General features: G+C 31.8%; 1 protein-coding gene across 1 annotated transcript; it reads left to right on the top strand.

Annotated features, from left to right (window-relative positions):
- Window positions 1–6: 6 nt before the first annotated feature.
- LOC132753811 (fibrillin-1-like) lies at window positions 7–23,617 on the top strand. Its single transcript, XM_060744343.1, has 26 exons — window positions 7–90; window positions 895–1,029; window positions 1,868–1,981; window positions 2,313–2,576; window positions 2,937–3,059; window positions 5,367–5,492; window positions 5,769–5,894; window positions 6,275–6,406; window positions 6,796–6,873; window positions 7,585–7,755; window positions 8,884–9,003; window positions 10,308–10,430; window positions 10,661–10,783; window positions 11,535–11,657; window positions 12,707–12,967; window positions 13,599–13,718; window positions 14,072–14,350; window positions 17,376–17,473; window positions 18,112–18,173; window positions 20,082–20,263; window positions 20,867–20,969; window positions 21,504–21,520; window positions 21,757–21,883; window positions 22,186–22,283; window positions 22,968–23,068; window positions 23,492–23,617. The coding sequence occupies exons 2-26, from the start codon at window positions 1,017–1,019 to the stop codon at window positions 23,576–23,578; spliced, it is 3,171 nt and encodes a 1,056-aa protein (XP_060600326.1). The 5' UTR covers window positions 7–90; window positions 895–1,016; the 3' UTR covers window positions 23,579–23,617.

Raw genomic sequence — 23,617 nt, 5'->3', positions numbered from 1 at the left:
TTTGTAACAACACAAATGGAGGGTTTATTTGCCAATGCTTTCCTGGTTATATTTTCAACACTTCGACGTGGAGATGTGATGCAAGTCCCGGTATATCTTTTTAGCGCGATGTCTAGATTTTGCTATTAATTTGATAAGCCATTTTGTCATATATACACGTGGTTTGGTTGATAAGCCCATTGAATATGTTATACTTCTTTATATAATTCGTATTTGGTGCCTTAATATCTTTGCCATACATAATTTGGTAATGTTTTTAGGTCTTCAATTTGTATGTTTAATTTAGGTGAACCATACTTTCATATTTTTTTAACATCGAAATAATAAAATATCATGAGGATGACAGAAGAGTTGACACATGCCCCCAGTAAAGATATTATTAGAAAGAAACTTTGTTAAACTTTCTTACATTGCTTGTCTAGCACTTTTAAATATTATAAAACGAGGTGGCAACACATATAAAAGGAAAGATTATTTGCATGGCATATCTTCTCTTGCAAACTTTAATTTGAAATTATTTGAAATAAAATTGCTATGTTATCAGATAATCGAAACATAAATATTTGGGTACATCAGTCCAGTAAACCTGTTGTTGTGAAAAAAATAATTTCAAACACTAAATTACACTGGTCTTGACCAATATAATTGTATGAATGGTTTATGAGGACTCACCTTTACATAAACAAGAAATGCTTGTGGTTGGTTTAATTGCACGAAGTTTTCACATCTTTTTATCTTAAAGCTGAGTTGAAGTTTCGACTCTAATTAAACCATATTTTACGCACAAATAGTATTTCAGCATTGTTATATGTTTGACCAGGAACGTCATTTAGGAAAATACTCGAATTTTCAAATCATAGTTTTACCATCATGTATCATTGTATATTTTAACAGACGAAAGTGACTCATGTAGTGAAGATGAAGTTACTGGATGCAATGAAACGTCCGGATGTGTAAAAGAAACCGACGGCTCTAGTTGTTTCTGCGAGTCTGGTTATGAACTTGATGAAAGTGGCATGCTATGTAAAGGTATAATAAAAATTATTATAATATTTATAGTCAGTCAACTTATACAAGATATATTCACACTTTATTGAAACTATGATGGGTAATATTTATCCAGGACAATCATTAATTACATGAGGAAAAATGTTCATAAAAATGTAACGTTAAGTTACTGGGTCCATAGCTTGTTATTAAAAACAAAACAACGTCATTTGATCATACATCAACGCCATTGATAAAAGGTGGGTTGCCTTTAGATTTTTTTTGAAACGTGAAACCTCTCGTAATTGAAAGGGAAACATTTAAGACGTTTTATGCTAAAAATTTTAAATTTTAGATTTCCCTATATTTATGTTTAAATGTTGAATTCTGCTTACGTCGAGCATAGGGGACATGGACGGTAGCTTATAGTTTCCACTTACTGTCTATGAACAGACTCACTCAAACCGAGTCTGAAATATTTCAATTATGTCGTTTTGGACGTTCTTATGGGATACTATTTTTCCATTGTGACTTACAAAGCCAGGTGTTCTCTTTTCCTTTTAATGTTAACTTGTCATTTGGGTTTTGCTTTTTCATTAAAGGTTGAATAAGGTAATTTAGATTTTTTTAAACATTTAATAAATATTATTTTTACAGTATTATGTATTGAAGTATACCAATAGTCATTATCATGTTACGACATTAAAACAATAAAGCTTAATACAACTAATGATAGGCGAGTTTTAATGAAATACATTATAAAAAGCGTGTTAGATCTTCTCTGAGTGTCCTTTGCACGTTGATAACGTCATACAAACTGTAAGGAGCAATCTCCAGTGTTCTTGTTTGTTAATTTCATCAGTTTTTGCAATGTTTTAAGATATTGATGAATGCAGAAGAAGTGTCTGCCCACAGGATTGTACGAATACATATGGAAGTTTTGAATGCAACTGTTTCATTGGATACGAGTTACAAGGGAAAACAACATGTAAAAGTAAGTATAAAGCTAACAAGATAAATTTATGTTAAATCTTAGATATTTTTCTTCACTTGCCAATATTAATATGTTTCTTTCGTTCGATGGTTTTACGATTAAATCATTTCTTTGAGAATAAATCAGTTTTTTAAGCATCCATATTTTAAAACCGCATAATTATTGTGAAATTATTATGTTGAGATGCCATTTTCTTATTTAAGCTAGTGTTATTGTTTGCTTATGGTTATATGACATGTAACACCGTGTCATTGTAGTGATTATATGGTAATATCTTAATTTGTCCTCTTTGTTAAATAAATTGATCGAATTTACGATACCTTTTAAATAGGGTGCGATGTCCCTAATTGGGGTAAAAACTGTTCAAAAAAATGTGAATGCACTGGTCAAGGTGCCGATCGATGTGACCCTGTTAAAGGTTGTATATGTTTACCTGGTTGGACTGGTGAAAAGTGTAACATCGATATTGATGAATGCAAAGACATTGTTGGAGACATCTGCAAAGACTCCCGCAAAGAATGTGTGAACAATCAAGGAACATACAGCTGTAAATGTATAAAGGGATTTATTGAATCCTTCGACGGAACTTGTGAAGGTATGACCAGTTTGAAAACTTGATTTTAAGTCGGATAAAATTTTTTATAACATGTTTATATTCCAGATGTTGATTAGTTTCCTAATCACTTAGTCAATACCAATAAAATTCTCAACAATGAAATATAATATATATAGTCTCAAATGTTCGTGTCACTATTCCATTAACCAAAATGAAAAAGGTATAACGAGAATAAAAATTCCTTTAAATAACTTAATTAATACAAATAGTTTCAAAAATTACTTTCATCAGTCGATTTACAAGAGTTTTGTTTTTAAACAAAACGCTTTCTGAAATGCAACATTGCTTATATAAATAAACACTATTTTACGCGTTACATTGTTTAATTTTTTACAACAGATTTTGATGAATGCCTAAACCCAGTTACAAACAATTGCATACAGTCATGTACTAATACCGTCGGAGGATATACGTGTGGGTGTCACAAAGGATTTTCAAAAATTAACGAAACACATTGTAAAGGTAAACTGTTTTAAAGTGTTGCCATATCGGAAGCCCAAGAAGACAACATTTATATATTATTTTAAAATAAATAAATGTGAAGGTTAACTGTTTTTTTAAATAGTATCTTAGTTACATCGAATGTTGATTTGTCAACCCATTGATGAATGTTTTAGAATTTTCTAATTACGCCATGTTCTTTTTTAATGATAATTTACACAAGTCCTTTTGGAAGGATGTTCGATTTCCTGCATTGAAAATATATTTAATTTGGCGTGTTTGGTGCCATTTAATTTTCACGTGATATGATTTACCTTCGTCATACTTCATCACCTTATATCGACACAAAAAGCAGTTGACAACCACGCGAATAGTAAAATATCGGGCAAGTCTTTTGATTTACGCGAAAAAAGCGAAAAATCAGGCAATTTTATAGTTATTCCGGAGCTCCACTTGAATCAGATCTTGGGCATCGTCAGTTTCTTTTTTAAATACCTAAGTGTAAATATGCTCTGTCAGGCCAGTTTATTCTCCTACGACACTCTTGTTGATCTTGTATCATAATACACTGCAAGAATATTATCTAGAATAATTTAAACCGATTACACATATCGGAATGTTAATGGGACTTAGAGATTAACCAATCTAAATGTACTGTTCTAAAAAATAGCTATGTCAGTATACCTTTGAAATATATAAACTTGAGTCATAGCCAAAAGCAAGAAACAGGCCCAAGTACCTTCATGCCACTATTTTCATCACAACCGATAATTAATTTAATTAATTTAATCTTGAATAAGCATTTTAACAAGGACACATCCAAATCTACTAACTTAAGACATTCAACTTCATAACACGTAACGTACCATGCTCAAATACAAAATTATTTGTGAGAAATACTAGTGAACTACAACTCCTAAGGCAGACCTCATCACAAAATACTTCATATAATCAAAGATCCTTGGCAAACACGACATTGATGTTGTCTTTTAGATACCCTTAGTTGATATTCAGCTTGTTTAAGTTGGGTGGTTCCAGTAGTATTTGGATTTTTTTCACTCTTTGATAAGTTTCGTGCTTTTCTAAATTTGTTCAGGTTCAATGAAACTGAGACTGCAACATTTACAATTTGTTTGGTTTGACGACGTTTGTTAGAGGATTCTATTAATATCATTTTTTATTTTGGACTATCAATCTCAACACAATATAAAACAATTTGAAATGGTACTGCGTCGTGCAGAACGCTTGATAAATCATTGACAACTATCAATGTATAGCAGTTTCAGTTGGTAAAGCGCATGCAGGAACATAGAATGTCTAATGCCTGGCGCATTTTATTGTAACGTACAAAATAATAAAAAGACTGCTACCTGATACCTTACTCACTTACATTAGACTCCTATATACATGATATATACACTCGCCTTTCATTCTCCAAGATCAGTATCATTATTATTTTGAACTACCATTATATTTTGAATAGAAAATTTGATACAGGGTATGACCAAACCTGTACACATAGGTGAATAAAACATACATTTTTTAACCATCTTTATAACTACACCTGGAAATAAGTTAAGCACACCCGGAAGTTTAAAATTGGTTGTGATTGAAAGCACTGTTATGAGTTGACGACTAAATTGAGCTAAGAAAAAGAAATGTATAAGAAGCGATATCAAATTAGTAATCATAAACCAGTAAATTTATGAGTTTAGTTAATCCTTAATAAACCAATTGAAGCATAAGCAAATGTGTTGGTTTTTTCCCTAAAATGGACGTGTTTATAAGTATGGTGTTGGAGCATTTACGAAACATTTAATGGTGGATAGTTTGGTAAATTTTGATGATCACGTAACCTAAAATGACATAATGTTGCCAAATTTTTAATAACGTGTGCAAAACGGGGTTTGGCTATCATCCGGGCACGTGGCGGTTACACACGTTATTACAAATATGTGCTTAACTTATTTCCAGGTTTATAGCACACCCATTCGTATTATTGACAATTGAAATATGTGTGTACAATCAATTTGTGTAACTTTTTTTCTCATTCAGAGTTCTTCATTAATTAAATTCTTGAACAAGCGGACAGCTTCACGTAATACTAAAAACAGAAGGTGTTGCAGGGTATATTTAATAATAAAAGAAATGCACCATTTTTATCAAAGATCGGCAAATGTCCATGGCAAATATCATAGCATAGCTGAACTCAATTATAAACTAAAATTAACATAATATTCGGACCTACTTGTAACATGGGTGAAGACAATTTCAGGAAAATATGTCATAATTTACTTTCCTAAAACTGTATACTACAACCTGTTTTAGACATCGACGAATGTATTCTCGGAACAGCAGGATGTGAACAAGTTTGCAAAAACAGCCCTGGTCACTACAATTGTTACTGTTTCTATGGTTACACACTGAACGACGATAGAAAGACGTGCTTAAAATGTAAATATAAGATCATTTGGTAAATTATGTAATCATGATGTAATTATCTACCAGTCAGTAAAATTGTGTATATTTTGTCTAAAGTTAAGTTCGTTTTATAGTTATTTTATTAACTGAATTATATATCATAAGTAATCAAAAATATTCATATCATAAAAACGTTTGCTTACCTTTTCCATGCTTTAAAACAAATTAAAATTCAGGATTTTATTGTTTTATTTCCTATCATATTCTTACTTGTAAATAATAGTTTCCTATTGTTTTCATTTTGACAAGTATCCAATACATGTGAGGCACATTATGGTCTTGAATGCTCTCATTATTGTTACGTAAAAGATGACCAATCTTCGTGCAAGTGTCGTAAAGGCTACACATTACAGAACGATAATGAGACATGTAAAGGTAAGGTTCTTCCCATTCAATGTGTGATGGAATAACATGTCACGTGTCCATATCTCTGACAAATGGCTGGCAGTAAATATAAAGATGAATTGAACTGTAATACTATTGATACTAACAATTACTTGTAATTAAGTTATTGAAGTAAATTATTTACATGAAAAATAAACATAGCAACAAGAATAAAAAATAAAAAATATGAAAATATAAAAAAAAGAATAATAAAAAATAAAACGTTTTTAAAAGAAAGAGCGTATGTAATGATTATACTTTATGACTGATGAAAGTAATCGAAATTCTTTCTTACTTTGATATCGTTAAAAAAAGTCGTGATAATTTAAACTTTTATGTTGAGAAAGATTGAAGTGCTGATTTGTATTTAGATATAAATGAATGTGACGATAGTGATTTAAACATGTGTTCACCCGCTTCCGAGTGCATGAATACCAATGGATCATACAACTGCCAGTGTCCTACTGGGACAAAACTTGAGAATGACGGACGTACTTGTTCAGGTATATTTGAAAGACCTGTGAAAACACTTTCCCATTAATTTAATACATTAAAAACCCTTATCTGTGAAAAAAAAACTTTTACATTGATTGAATACATTTAAAACGCAATATCATTAATGTATTTAAACAGGTATACAGTATTACAAATTCAAATGTTTTTAAAAGAAACAAGTAATTGTTGCTCATCTTTTCGAATAAAACCGGAAACATTTGTTATAAAACATCTGAATGTGTACATTCTGAAAAAGCTAATTTAGAATTTGTATGACAATTCATTGTTTTTAAAATAATATATTTGGAACATTGTTTTACACTTTAACAGTACAATAGTATACAAAACTATGTATGTTGTTCTGTTATTTGACAAGCAATTATCGCTTTGTTTTAAGAATGTGACGAGTTTCATTATGGTTTAGAGTGTTCCCAGAAGTGTAGTTGTCTACATGGTTATTGCCATAATATACAAGGTATCGCATAAGTACTTTCTTTAATTCTAAACATCAAAACAAAGAAAACAAATCTAGGAAATGTATAAATTTTGCTTAGTCACCACGATATTATTTATTTTTGCCTGGATCCTTAGATTTTTTTTACCCTTAGAGGTCGTCGTTTAATGTCTATATGGTTTAAAATGAAATATTATCCGGTGCAATATATATTTGAGAGTGCATACTATTATCTCTTTAATGGAGAAATATCAATTCAAGTTTGCGGTTTTCACCATTGATTTTCTTTCTACATGTGTTACTATCGGTAGCCAATGCTCCTGATAAGAAATTTAAGCAAACTTAAAATTATTGTTGATTTGTAGAATAACGTGTAGGAAAAAACGATAAATCAGTTTTCACAAGTCTAGTAGATATATGTTATCTAAATGTTTTAAAAGCTCTCACATTTGCTTTTTTATCTTTTTTATTCTGGTGTCGTTTATTAAAACGATATTTGTATCTTAATATTTTTTTCACAATTTATTTGTACAATATGTTAATTTGATAAAACGAATTATTGATGTAGTTATGAAGGTCAACTATTTATCATTTGTCTAACCTGCAATCATTTGCTTGACATTTAATTAAATACATTCTAATTCATTTATTTTTACAAAATCGTTTGATGTTAACATAGGCTTTGCATACAGGTAACCGAAAATTTGAAGTATGTAAATTCTCTTGTTAAAGGATGTATTTGTTCGCCTGGTTGGGAAGGCAGCAACTGCGATACTGATATAAACGAGTGTGCCATAAACGCAATCATTTGTAAGGGTGAACATATTGAGTGTGTTAATACAGCCGGCAGTTCTGTTTGTAGATGTCTACCCGGATTTTACAACGTGTCAGGAAATTGCAAAGGTACAATTTAATGGTTCTAATGATGATGTATCGTGTCACTTTTGTTAGTAATATTGTCATTTTGTTTAATACGAATTGAATTATGTATTTCAGATGCCAAAACCGGTGATTCCTATCACAAACCTGTATGATTATTGATGCCATACTGAAAATGTTTTAATTTAAAGCAAATAATTTTTATGTCTAGTAAAAGTCAATTTCGGTGGTTTCTACCAGTAACCCGTACAATAATATTGTATCGTTTTTTCAGTATATTGACAGTTGTTTTTGCAACCAGTTCATACTGATAGTTCGACATACTTTATAAAATATGAAAAACAAGATCAACAAGGAAAGGCGGCGTTCAATGAACGCAACCCCCATATGACCCAGCAACAAGAACCAATGGCAAGGAGCCCAGGCGGACCCCAAACATAAAAAGGACAGGGCAACGACACGTTAATCATTAAATGATAAATAATTTGTAATAATTTATAACCCTACACTTAGCACATTTTCATAATTATGTCAAATATTGATAAATACAGTAGAAATGTATTAAAGGTTGACAAAGTTCTATATAAATTGTAAAGTTTGGTTGATTATACTGGACTTCTTTACTGGGAAACAAAAATGTATCGCATTTCATGCAATAAATTCAGGGCGGTAATTCAAGTACAAGTTTTCAAAATTGCAAACAAGTACAATCCGTTATAACTATTTTTATCCTGTTTGTGGGTACTAAATAATGTAAGGTTGATGATTAAAATTCTTTCTATAGGAAGAAGTATCTATATTATCTCAAACATTCAGTGTGGCGGCGTGGCCGGGTGTTTAACGCGTCGGACTTGTTATCTAAGGATTGCTGACCGCGTAGGTCCAAACCCGTAAAGGGCAAACCGTTATTTCCTTGAGCAAGAAACTTTACATTCATTACTCAGTACTGGTTGGTTCAAGGAACGGATTCGAGAGTGCTTCAATAAGCTTATAGCTTCCAACACAATCGAACTTAAATAAATGTGTATAAACTAAACAAAACATTTTGATAAGACGACGTTTAACAAACGATATAGACCAAAACCGGTAGAAATAAGAAGGTTTGAATATTAAATAACTATCAGATGAGTAACAAATCATTTCTTATTTCAGATATAGATGAATGTAGCGATAGCTCATGGAATAATTGCGACCAGAAGTGCATCAATAATAATGGCAGCTACTCATGTGCCTACGAGACTGGATTTATATACCGTGATGAACAATGTCAAGGTCATTGGCTATATAGATACATAGATTACCTATTGCACTAACACATCATTTAACCAATGACTAGCCCCTCACCGCTGTGGGTTCGAATCCCGAAAGGGACTTTGGATTCTTTCAAGTGAGGAAGCTATCCAGCTAGGTTACGGAACGTCGGTGGTTCTACTCAGGTGCCCGTTCGTGCCTGAAATAATGCACGGAAGGGCACCTGAGGTCTTCCTCCACCAGTAAAGCTGGGACGTCGCCAAATGACATATACTGGGTCAGTGTGACGTACACCCCCCAAAAAACAAAAACAACACAAACCAATGGCTGCTAATGATATGAAATGATATAAAAATGAAACCATGTCAGAAATGTATTATAAAGTGGACGTAGCAAATGTCTTTTCACGGCAACAAGAGAAATCTTATTTTTTTATTTTCATCACCAGACATGTTTTTTGGTAAACAAATAAAAACGTTATCTGTATGGTTAATCTGTGTGACATATTTAAGAGGTATGTGCACAAAGCACAAAAACGCCAGTAAAAAAATTGAAATCTGCTTATATTAGCAAATGAATTGTGGTACAGATAATTTCCCTTCGTTAAATGAGATTTGACGTTCTGTTATCAGCAAACATATTTGCAGTCCATATAGTGTACATTTGATTGATAACGTAATATTATTTGTGAAGTTACACATATCATTCACAAAACAATGTTCTTTTATAAATTTTACTTTTGGTATTTCAAATTCCTTTTATTTGGCTAGTTTTCTTGTTAGATTGTTCAAGTGTTCCTTACATATACTGTATAATTACCCATAAGATATGTTGAATATGGTGTTTCCTTGAATTTGTCTTTTGTCTGCGGTTGCCCATTGTTTTGTCGCTCAGCGCACACACATTTTATTTAATTTGGGACCATATGCCGATGTTCATGAAATGGCAGAAGCGTGTCAAATTGAATACAACATAGTAACTGCTGTATGAAAACAGTGCAAATGTTTATTTCATATTAAATGATAAATTTCTTGTAAAGCCAGTGAACGGTAGCCTGCTTTTTTAATACCGGTCACAAACAAGCTAATAAAATCGGGGCCTGCAACATTTTCAATTTTTGCGTTTTAAGCATTCTTATTTTTCTTATATTTCTGAAGGAATGTAAACAACAAAAGTAATGTTTAAATCTAATAATAACAATTTAATCTGTGTATGAAATTTGAAATCGTTGAAATTAAACAATTTATTTACCCATCAAAATTTCAAAATAGTTTGTGTTAAAGTATTAAAGGGCATATTGATATTTCTTTTTTTTTATATTTCAGATATCAACGAATGTCGACAGGGTGATAGATGTGACCAAATATGTGAAAATACAGTTGGAAGCTATAGGTGTATGTGTAAACAAGGATTCAGCCTGGATCTGACGGATAGAAAGTCATGTATAGGTAATTTTAATCTACCTGAATTTCTATAAAAACCTGTAGCGTAAACGTAAAATAAAAACAAAAAGCTGCTGTGGTGCATTTAAATTTCTATTAATTCAAATCTCCAGATCTTTAACTTTAACAGCATAATTAAATATGTGTACCTTTCAAAGGAGATGCAAATAAAATGCTGAACGATATTTCAACACAGTTACTAAAATATTATAACTTTACCCAAACTTTACCTGCAGTGAACAACCAATGCACAAATGAAACCAATACGTGCGGGGATCATGCAACATGTTTTATGGAAAACGGCAAGCCAAGCTGTATCTGCAGCAAAGGTTTTGAGAAACATGGATCAATTTGTAAAGGTGAATATATTAATCGTTTTAGGAAGACAATTTAGACAATCGTTAGTAGTTTTTTTAACACCAAAGAGTTTAGGACCCTTCGAGATAATAGCAGAGTGTAAAGCTTTTTCAATGGGTTAAGTCAATTAACAAATTGAATGATTTTTACATTAAACACATGATTAAAATATGGTGAAAATAATTTGAAACCACAAAGATAAAACAAATGGAAATAAAATTAAGAATAACGACTATCTTTGATATTTTTAGGTGTTCTCACTATCTGCTACAACAATAAATGGTTTAGTGTTTTAACTTAATATTAAAATACCATGAGTGTTTATGTGAATGTTTCATTTCAATTGTTCTATTGCAAGTCTGTTCTTGACAAAAATGTAAACACGTGACGATAACCATTTAGTGATATGCTTGTATCAAAGAGTTTGCATTTTAGAAATAATTACAATACAATGTTTCATTTGGAGAATATAAGATTCAGAGCATGCTGGATTCTTATCTTATAATCATATTTATTACTAAAATGTAAGCAATTAATGATTTAAACTAACTCAGTAACAAGCAGCTGTATGCCACTGAGTATAATATTCAACCCTTCAGTTAGGTGAGAAGGAAATAACTTTTGAGGAGTAAAAACGTTATCTTAAAGTTATTCTTCATTAACAATTATAACATCGATTAAAAATATAAAATGCTCCTATTTGCAAATCCACATACCTTTACAGTATTTCTGTATTTTACTTTCCGCTTTAAGATATTGACGAGTGTGAAGATGCAAATGGAATGTGTACTCAGATTTGCAACAACACCCTTGGTAGCCATATATGCAGCTGTAACGTTGGCTTCGTCTTGATGAACGATAGAATAACATGTCAAGGTAGTTTACTTTAGATGAATATTGTACCAAAAAACTTTTCTATTTTAGATGACCATTTTGCCAATAACACACTTTTCGAGATAAAAGAATTTCACAAATTGAACAGAATAATAATGGAATATTTTCAAGCATATACTAAAACGGGTTAATTCATAAGACTTCAACAGTTTCTAAATTCTTTTGATATGTAAGGTATCGTCGGTGTTACAGTATCCAATATTATATCCAAGAAAAAAGTACTTTGTAATATCTGTCCAGAATATTGTATACTAGAAAAAAAACAACTTTTGAATTGGTCTTGTGCTTCTTTAAAAAAGGTAGTACACTTTTCGTGATGGCATTAATTCAAATAGATATTAAACTGGTTAATACTATGTGATTATAGCTTTTGAAAACTAATATAATACAAACACTTGGATATTTTTAACGATATTAAACAATTCAAGTCGAGATTGTTATATTTCAGACTGACATTGTTCCATCTTGTTTACATTATATTTTTATCTTAAACAACTGCCGAGCTATAACGTTTTCAGATACTTGAAAGGTCGCCGATAAAGAACTAAGTGTTAAAGTATTACTAACTTGTGTCAAAAAGTATTCTTAATGTAAAGTCGCATCATTGTTTGATTATTTTATGCATTTTATTTCCAAATTTTGTATGTAACACGAGATGAATCAATCTGGTTTAAATATATTTTCTTTTCAATAAGAAACTATTTAATGTCTTATATGATGATATTGTACGTTCCGGATTTTGAATAACGATTTTGAAAATATTAAATAATTGTCTATTTCTGTCTGATATAATACAAAGTATACACTGAAATCAATTACATTTCAAACATATGAAACAAAATAGCATTTACTATTATTATAGTTGATAACACCTGTATGACACTATGCTTAAAAAGATTGCATACATTGCTCAACACAAACTCTTTATCATTTGATTATTAGAACATAGTCAATACAGGACAAGCAAAAGACGTTAAAATCATGGATATAGCTTTGTAAATTTCATTCCGTGATGTTTATTTATGTCTCAGCATGTTCAGAGGGGATGTTTGGACAGGGGTGTAAAGAAATATGCATATGTAACACAGCAAATACGAAAACATGTGATAACGTAGATGGATCTTGTACATGCCATAAAGGCTGGGAAGGCAGGAAATGTGATGAAGACACAAATGAATGTAAAAGTAACACTGACAATTGTCCAGAAAACTCGGAATGTGAAAATAGTGTAGGAAGCTACAGCTGCAAATGCAATTCTGGTTACACAATGGGAAGCAATGGATTATGCATAGGTAATTATTGCAATTGTTTGTAAATATTTTTGTAAGGACATGAATGACAAAGTTTTGGCTTTAAAAGATTGAACTATTTTTGACAAATAAAACAGTGAACAGTTATTTCATATGTCATTTGGGAACAGTAAAAACTGGTGGAGGGGGTAGGTTTTTGAACCTTTGCCCAAGGCAACATTTTTTTCATGACTTGATGAGTTCTTAAATATAATAAGGTGTTAATGAAACGTTTAATTTGCTTATCAAACGGCATGAAAGTATTTCGTCTGATGTGGAAAACTGTTCATTGTATTGTTTTCACAGTGCAAAAGTACATTTGTTTTAAAAGAACTGTGACAGTACAAAAAATGACAGCCAATGGGAAAAATACATTTTAAAGTTACTTGTCCGTCAGAAAAAAAGTTACAGACATATATATTTATATATCTTATCTTATCAAAAGTCTTTATTACGATAATAATTATATAACACTGCTTTGATAACAGAGGTTCAATAATGGCTGGCATACTGGTGATATTAGCATCACGATTACGCAATTAAAACTCCCTTACAACTAAGCAGAATACTGATGATTATAATCGATTGATTTCAATGACACTCTATTTAACACACTGAACATATATTCTGACAGACATTGACGAGTGTAAACTGGAAGAGTATCCTTGTACACTAGACATCTGTGAAAATACTGCCGGAAGCTACGAGTGTAAATGTAACATCGGTTTTGCAGAAATAGAAAACCAGTGCTTACGTGAGTTTTGTATCAGATAAATAATTGTCGTTTAGATATTTTTTTGTACATTTTCTCCTTAAAGGAGCGCAAATTTTACTCTTGCATACCCTCGTACAAATCATGTCAATTTTAATTTGTTTCTTTCAATATTTCTTATAAAATGACAAAGTCAAAGTAAAATATATAGTTTTATCTTTATTTATAAGATCGCCTCCGAAGGAGCGCCTATTCATAGAATTGTTCCGCGTAGATATTTAAATTATTTTCAATATGAAATATACAATATTTATACATGTCGAATATTTGACTCTCCTACTTGTAAAATAAATCAAATAATTGCCTTATCTTTCTTTTTTATTTATAAATAAAAGGGTGTAAGAATAACACATTTGGTGAAAACTGCTTGCAAACCTGTAGATGTAACGGAGAACATTCTGTTGACAAATCCCAGACGTGTGACACCGCTACAGGCAAATGTATGTGCCAATCAAACTGGCATGGTGATACGTGCAATGACGATGTTGATGAATGTGAGGACAAAACGATATGTAAGGATAAAGATAATACTGTCTGTGCTAATTATGATGGCGGATATTCCTGCAAATGTGAACATGGTTATAAAGAGTACCCCAGTACAATTTGCATTAAAGGTAACATTGTCTACATGAGTTATTCAAAAGTGTTATTATATCCATTTCAAAAGATATGTGCCGCTTCATGATTAAATAAGTCTTACTCAGTCCTACGCATAAACCCAATATTTCCAGTTTTCGCCCAAAATTTCCTATATCTGGCCAGTGATGAGCATTTAATTATAATTACATGGCTTATCACAGTATTACTGATAGCAGCGCCCTAGAATGTTTTATGATCCTATCATGTTTCAAGAATGTATAGTTTAAGCTTGTGGATATAGAAAACATTTTAGATATAAGGAAAACTAATAGATACATTCAATCTTTAATCAAGATTTAAATACTAAAAAGACTGGATTACACTACAAAAGGTTTTTAATCCCTTACAACTCACAATCACAGGGACTCGGTACAGTGTTTGGATATTGTAAAAAAAATAATTTTAGAAAAGAATTTTTTTTTCTAAAATTGTTTTTACACTATCCCAACACTGTGCGAGTCCCTGTGCTCACAATAAAAATACTGATGTAAATTACTTTCTTGGTAAAGGCATATCATGCCTCAATCGCCATAAATATTATTTTTCTTATAAAATGTAAAAAAGGTAGCAAAATGTAAACAAAGTAGTATTTGATTTCCATTCAAAATACTAAATCACTTTGACTATACCGATTGCAAAAGAGCAGAAAATAGTAAAAAAAATGATGACCTTTAAGTTATTTTAAAGAAACCATAACTGGACACCAAAAGTAACAAGAGCTGCCAGAGGAGACAGGAGAAGTCAAGCTGGGCTTTCATGAATACTGAAATTTCAGAGCAGACACGACCCCCACAGTGACATTGACCTTAGTCGTAGAAACCAAAGTCTTGTTCGCGACACACCATGCATCTATGGTTATTTCATATTAGAAAGAAAAATTAAAATCCTTTCATGCATACTGAAGTTTCGGAGCGGACACGACCACCACTGTCTATATGTTTAAAGCCGGACGGACTGATGATAGACTGACATACTGACAGACAGACAAACAGACAGACAGACAGACGGTTTGATTTTAATATGCCACGCTTGGGGAGAGGGGGATAAAAATCATCTAAGTTCAAAGGGGAAATAATTCTGGAAATATTCATGCTAGAGTTATGAATCTTGTCACACATGTATAAGGAACAGATATTTTAAGTTAGAAGTAGATACCTTAAGAAATAAAGAAGTAAGTAAAAAGTAACATTTTTGAGGAAAAAATGAGTTTAAGAAATAAAGAAGTAAGTGAAAAGTAACATTTCTTGAGGGAAAAAATGAGTTCATTGGGAGATAATTCTGGAAAAATATTGGTGCTAGAGTTAACAACATTGTCACATATGATTTAGTTGATGGTAAGGAACACATAATTGAAGTTTGAAGTCAATCACTTATTATTAAATGAAGACGTTAGCGTAAAAAATAACATTATTTTATGGAAAATTATATGTTCAAGGGGGTATAGTTCTGGAAATACTGGGTTTTTGAGTTTAACACCTTATCACATGATGTGTATGATGATAAGGTAATAACCCTTCGGGGCAGGGCCAATTTTTACCCCAGGGCTTTGATCTGAACAAACTTGATAGACACTCAGTAAAAGATGTTTCATACCAAATATCAAAGCTCTAGCTCTTTGGATTTTTTAAAAGAAGATTGTATACAGTTTTATTTTCGGTTGCTATGGCAACCAAAGTTCTGCTTGGAATTTTATTCTTTAAACACCTTTGATAGAGCTTTATGCAAGAAACACTCCTGCAATGTTTCAACAAATTTGGCAGAGTGGTTTAGGGGTAGAAGTTGTTTAAAGAAATTGTTGACGCAAGGACATTGTCCTCAGATTAGCTAATAAAAATAGTAAGAGATAAAATGTTCACTGCTCATAAGCATTAATTTAAAGTATGTACGCTGGCGCCGACTTACAGAGGTGAGTAGGACAGCTCTCCATATACTTTATATAGTCGAGCTAATAATAAAAATATCACTTACCTGGTCACATAGTTAAGAGTCTTGCACTTTGCAGTAAAAATTACATCGGTAACAATGTTTGATTTTTTTGTTTTTAGCGTGTTTTTTTTTTCGGGTGAGGGTGGGGGGCAGTTCACTCAGTAACATGAGTAACAGTGACACTTAACTATGGAAGTTTATTAATTAAGAAGATGATTATCACTTATAAAGGTATTTCAATAAGTAGCTAAACTTTATCTTGTGAATAATTCAAATAATTTCTAAGTTTCACAATTCACTTGGGCCGCAGACTCAGAGAGAAAAAAACATCGATAAAATCTTCAGGAATTTGATCCTTCAACGTTAGGGGGCATTATATAAAAATACAGAGAGCCAATTAATGATGACAAAACTTTCAACTCAGTGGTCTTGTTAATGGGAGAAATACAGTTAGTAGTGATTTACTAGCTGATAAGCCCTTACTGAGATTCAGCAGGCTGGAAGGGTTTATGCGTAGGACTGTACTCTTCAATATAAAAACCTTTACATCCGTCTTGAAAAGACGCATATAATTCACACCCGAACACTCTATTTATGTTACGACGTTCACACAAATGAATAGGACGATAAAAATGTATCCACATAATTTCAAAATTGTATACTACCAAAATTGGTCGGCTAGGCATTATACGTGGTATAGGCAGCAATGTCCTATATTATTTCTAATGGAAATGACCGCATAAATTACTTTGCTAATGAAGCAGAAACAAATTTACTTAATTGAACATATGATGTATAGAAGTGATAATATTAGAACAAATGTTATTTTGATTATTACTATTTATATAACAACGTTTAAATTTCAAAGAATTACCCTCAATAACATGGATTATCGTCATAACAACACGGGTTTTTCTTATTGTTAAGAATTTACATTCGTATTTTTTATGTAGAATGATATTATTCCAGATAATCATAGAGATGATTTGGATGCACATTTGCATCAAGATTATTACGAAAGGTTCATGAAAAATATGAAATATTTCCACTCATGTGATAATTGTTTACTTGCAGAATCGCCAATAATGATAGATCTTACAGTGAATATGACTCTAAGTAATCCGCCCGACACATGCTCTGTTGAGGATCTTAAAAATAACGCGACGACCAGTGTGAGTGATATGTATCATTTTAGTGGTTGGCTTGTCCGTGCTCTGCCTTGCGCTGTTTTTGTTTTGGATCCTGGGTTCCTTGCCGCTGGGTCTTCTTGCTGGGTCGTGTGCGGGTTTGCGTTCATTGAACGCCGTATTTCCTTGTTGATCTTATTTGTCATATAATAAGATGTAAAACATAACTATTTCTATATTTTACGTAATAATTTAATTTTTGCACTTTTAACTCATTGGTTGAAATATCTTTGAACTCATCATATTACTCGAGAAGTGTAAGACAGATGTACTTTAATATTATTTAAGCTGATTAACCCATTTGCGGTAGGTGTTTTCCTTCTTACTACCCTATTACATAAAAAAATTGTTCCAAATATATATAAAAAAAACCAAAGTTGTTATAATGTATGTCCATATCTCTTTTGTAGTTGTTTGTTGAAGGTATTTTGCCGTTGATTTATGACAAATGTATTTAATTAAATTATGTTTTCGTACTGGAAATGTGTTATTTATAATGCAGTGAGAATGCGCTATTTGTTGTTTGTGTTTCATAATAAGTGATGTTTTGATGTTTATTTTTCATTCATTTATACGTTAATTTATGAATATTGATATGAAACGTGCATATTTTCTCATTGCAGCTTATTGACTTTTATAAAAGGTATACAGACGCTGCTGTCATTATTATTGTTCCGAATTTAAGGTAAATAATTGTACGTTATTTCTTAAATTAATAAACTAACAATAGTTTTGGCATACTTAAAGAACACGTTAATCAGCGATCAAATCTCCCTGTCTTTTTTTCTCGAAGAAAACTAAATACGAGGGGAGAAGTCAGAAAATATCCGGACTTTTGACTTGTTCTCGAAAACCATGCAACATTAAAAAAAAATCTTTCTACTCTTTTTCAAAATATTCTCCACCTACGTCTACGCACTTTTGCCATCTTCGTGAGAGCTTTTGTATTCCCGATGTGAACCATGACGTGACGTAGACCTATGTTTTAGGTACTGTGTAACAGCAGATATCAAAGCCGCCCTGGTCGTTTATTTGTTTCCAGCAAGCAATTTTTTTCAGTTCTTGAAACAAATAAAAGTCACAGGGGGCGAGGTCTGGGCTATAAGTATATTTGTAAGAGTTGATAACCTCCACTGTAAGTGCGGCAGTATGGGAGGTGGCGTTATCATGAAGAAGGAGGATATTTTTCTGTGCTGACATGGGACGCATTTTCTTCACCTTTTCTTTGAGATTTTTCAGAATTACTTCAGAATAGTACTTGGCGGTGACAGTTTGACCTTTTGGCATGAAATGAGTAAGTATCATTCCTCGTTAATCCCAAAAGGCAACACACAAGACTTTGCCAGCCGAAGGAGATAACTTAAACTTTTTAGGAGGTGGGGAACCAGCTCGTTTCCACTGCTTTGACTGAGCTTTTGTCTCACGTTCGGAATAATGAACCCACATCTCATCTCCAGTGATAATGCGGTTCAATAACTTATCTCCTTCACGATTAAAACGACTTAAATGTTCTTTTGCATTGGTTACTCTGGTTGCCTTTTGATCTGCGGACAGCTGTGTAGGCACCCACCTGGCACTTACCTTGCTCATGCCTAGGTGTTCGTGTGAAATCTTGTGTGCCGTTGTCTTACCGATGCTAAATCCTCGACGATTTTTGTTGACAAAAGCTTTAACATTTGCTACCATTGTTGGGGTCACCGCCTCAGCTGGCCGCCAAACACTTGTTTTGCCTTCATGAAACTGAGAAACCCAGTTGTAGAAGGTTGGACGTGATACACATTTATCAGAAAATCTTTTTTTAAGTCTCTGAAAGATATGGCAGGGCTTTTCAACTTCTGCAACCAGACACTTTATTACAGAGCGTTGTTCCTCTAACAAAGAGTTTATGATAGACGAAACACCTATCATATATCAGAGGGCAAAAAACTGTGTAAACACAAGTATCATTGAAAATAAACTGACCACGTTATTGGCGAATGAATGTAGCTTTCACCAAAATATAATGTGTGTATATAGCTGCACGTGGAAAGAGAGGAGCATGAAAAATCCGGATATTTTCTGACCGTCCCTCGTAGTTATGCAATATATTTACAAAATTGTTCATTTTTCATATTACAATTAGCTTTATGTACGGACAATGAGACAAGTTAAGTCAATTTTGAGTGTAGAAAGATTTATTCTCAGAATGATGCCACCATATCTATATGATGTAAGTGGACGCAAGCATGATCTATATTCGTGTTAAGTACAAATGCAGTATTTGGCAATATACATTAAGTGTGACTATTGCTTTGTAGTAAATGACGTTAGATATGAATATTTGATAATGTTTAAAACATACCAGCTCTTTTTTTAAACACTTGTTTAATTTGAGATAAACAGTAAACAATGAAACGTTAAATATAACACTTAATTGCTAACTTTAAAGTTTGAATCGGTATATCCCGTACATAAAGTGCAGTGGTCGTAAATCCTTGCATCGGCTTAAGCTTAAGTTAAACAACAAAACAATAATAAATTAAATTAATGAAGTCCATTGTTATAGGGGTATGTAAGTGTTAAATATCTTAATCTTAAATTTAAATGTAAATAGTTGCAGTCCAGATGTTTCCCGTAGAATAAAGAGTAAACATTTGGTGATATTAACGATAAATTACACGGTTAGTTACAACGTGGATGACAAAGATGTTGCTTCGGAACTGACAGCCGCCACTATTGATCTAACATATGGAGCTAATCTTACTTTTGGAGGAGAAATTGTCTTTGTCAAAGCAGGTATTGTCAAAGGCAACTTAAAGTCAAATTGTTAAATACATGTAACTAATAAATTCAACAACAAAAGCTTGACAGATTGAACTGTCCGCCTGTATTAACCTTCCTGGATAAAATTATTTATATTGATTTTACATGTAATATACATATATGACTTGCAACTGATAAGTTTTTGGCATCTAACGCCCTGTTGATATTTTGTTTTCACCTAACTAAGTTGACTAATAAAAAGGAAAACCACTTAAGAGAAAAAGAAAAAAATGGAAATCTAATACCCCAACATATACATAACATCTTGCTGAACAACATTTATAAAATATCTGAATGATTGTACGGGGAAAACATGTTTCCACACAACACGGACAACACTGCTGTAAAAAGCTATTGATAAAAAATTAATCTTAAAAACGCCAAACACTTCAAATAATTTATTTTTTTGCTAACAGTAATCTTTTATAAGTATAAAGTCATATCTAAAATACACTATGAATGAGTAGAAATAGTTTGATTTTTTAAAATGTTCCAGCTGTTGTATGCGCCTTTTACATGTATGAACTTAAAAAATTGAAATACATTTAATATTCAACCTTTATGTGTATTAAACAGTAAATGTGAAAAGTAAGGAGCCTTGTGATGTTTACTTAGAGACTCTAGGAAAATGTGCTGACGGTTTCAGGTGTGAAATTGAAAACGAAAGACCAGTTTGCAGGTAAGAATAAGTTAGGATTGTCTTGTTGTCTATCAACTTTTCAACAATTCTGAAGTAAATTGCTATCGGAGTATCATTGAACGCCACTCTTCCTCGATCAACTTGTTTTTTTAAATTTTAAATGAATCAACAACAACAAAAACAATGATATTTGATAAGATTCATAAATAATAATTTATAGCTCATTTGGTTCGATCAAAACATCGAGATATTGTTTCCCTGCGGCGGCGTCGTCGTTGTTATCGTGCAGAAACATAAATGAAACCTGGAATACTTTTCATGACAAGAGGTAGTTTTTAGGCAAATGATGTAATTCTGTAATTATGTTTTTGGAGTTGTGGCCCTTAGTAACTTATTTTGTTAAAAAGTAGTTATTTTATATGAAAAACTTTAACACCACATGCGGTGCTCGTCTTTATATACATCTACAATATTGTTGATATACGAGTAAGACATATGCAATGTAAACGAAACATTTTAGTCCAACAATAATGTTATTATTGATATTTTATGGTTATTCATTATATATTTCAGATCAAGCAGTTCCAGTGGTGAGTTCAAATGTCGTTAGTACAAATTTGAAACATTTGTTACCGGCCAATAAAATTTGCCTTTAACACAGTAACCATAGTTCATATACGATTATATTGATTCTATCAATTAATATTGTGCAAGTAATGATATTTGTACAAATCAAGAAAGATTATAAAAGATAATCTTTAAGATAAATGAATAATACATCGGCTATTCATGTATAAAAATAATGCGATTATGATGTCATTTACAGTTAACCTAGCAATGATAATCGGTGTTGTATGTGGGTTCTTCATTCTGTTGTTGGTAATCATTATTATGATCAGATGTCTTAGACAGCGAAATCAAAGGAAAAAGGATGACCTCAGGATGCAAAAAGAGTATGTTAAGTGTCAATTGTTTTTCAAAATTAATTTATCTATAATCAAGAGTATGTTTGGGTCTGTTTCTGTTGCTTCTGATATGCTGTAATACAAGCCCATATCTCATGTTTCTTAAAGAAAAAAATGCTAAAGCACATTTTCTGGTCTTAAATATAAAGACTCTATCGCTTTTTAACTTATTTGTCGTTTCAATTATATAAGATACATATACACAGATAAGTGTTTGAAATTTTAATTTTGGTCGATGTCTAGCGTATTTATTTTCAATTTGTCTTAAAATTCAAAGCATTATGTTTTAGACTGACAACTGCTTCAGACCTTGGAAAGAAGCTTGAAAACGTGAACAAGCGGCAGCAAAATGTCTACAATGTGTTAAATTGGCAGACTGGTAACACGGGTTAGATTTTTGTTTTATAACATATATTTTAGTCTTACAATACTGCACGTTTGTAATGTCGCTGTTCATTGTTAAACTGGAGACGTTTCTATAATTAATATACACGACACAGCTGCTGTTAATTTTTAAGTAATTTAATTTTTTCACAAATTAAGCATTTTACCATGTAACACTCATTTGTCGGTGCAAAAGAAAACAACTTAAAAAGAAAGTTTTAAATTAAAAGAATTGGTAATTACCAACGGATTATTGTGCTATTTTATTCATTTCATTATGTGATAAAACAGCTCTTGATAAAGCTACTTCTATTGTGAATTCTATCATTAGTTAGCTAGTATGATATGGAAGTTTGTCATCGTTCTATATGCTTTATGCTTGTAAGTGTTGGGTACGTGTGCTACATGACATGTATTGATAATTTGTTGAGATATATGGGTAAACTTGGATTAGGAAATGAAGTTATTTTCATATTACATAGGAGCTTAAGATCAGAAAGGTAAGCAACGTTCATGGAGGGAAGCCCTTATTTGTTTACATACTAAATGTTTACTATAGACTTTATAGATTGATAGCTCTAAATGAGAAGATTAACATTTTTATTAGAATGTTGATAGATTTTTATGTTATGACATATATGTTTCCCTCTTCTATTAATGTTCATAAAACAAACATGTTTATTGATAGCGGCAGACATTGAAGATAAGACCGATAACAAGTCTAATATTTACATGACCTGGAAATCTATAGCTTCAAGATTCACCATGTCATCTGAAAGTGATTCTAAAGTAAGATCATACATTTACATAGCAAATAAAAGAGCCATACAATTCAGTCTTTTTAAACATAAAATGTAAAAGAAGACCTTGCAATAAGTAAAAGTTTCAAACTTTATGTTTAATTTGGTTTATGAATCATCAATACCTCACTTTAGTGGAATAATTGATTAACTTCTATTAATTTAAGAACGACTTATTCCCTTATTGCATTAAGGCGACGAATATGTGTTTCATAATTTACATTAATTTGTTTTATATTACAAATTTACTATTTAAGCACTTTAATGTCTCTTTAAAAGATATGGAACTAATTCGTAAATGCCCTTTAAAAAAATAACCACGTTTTTAGATGTCTTTATTGTGGTAAACATCCATGGATGGTGTCTTTATTATAAAAAGTTTTGAAAATTCAACTGTTGTTTTTATTTGTAGAGTAATGGCCAATTCCACATTCCTCGAGCTAGAATGAGGCCATCTCCTTGTTCGAATCCGGACTACATAACACCAAGGGAATTCTGAACCAGTTGGGACATGTTACTTCGATTTATATCTTTTTAA

This window comes from Ruditapes philippinarum, unplaced genomic scaffold (assembly GCF_026571515.1).
Source record: "Ruditapes philippinarum isolate M1 unplaced genomic scaffold, ASM2657151v2 ctg12291_1_1_1_1, whole genome shotgun sequence".
Taxonomy (NCBI): Eukaryota; Metazoa; Mollusca; class Bivalvia; order Venerida; family Veneridae; genus Ruditapes; species Ruditapes philippinarum.
This window is presented reverse-complemented; position numbering and strand designations above follow the sequence as displayed.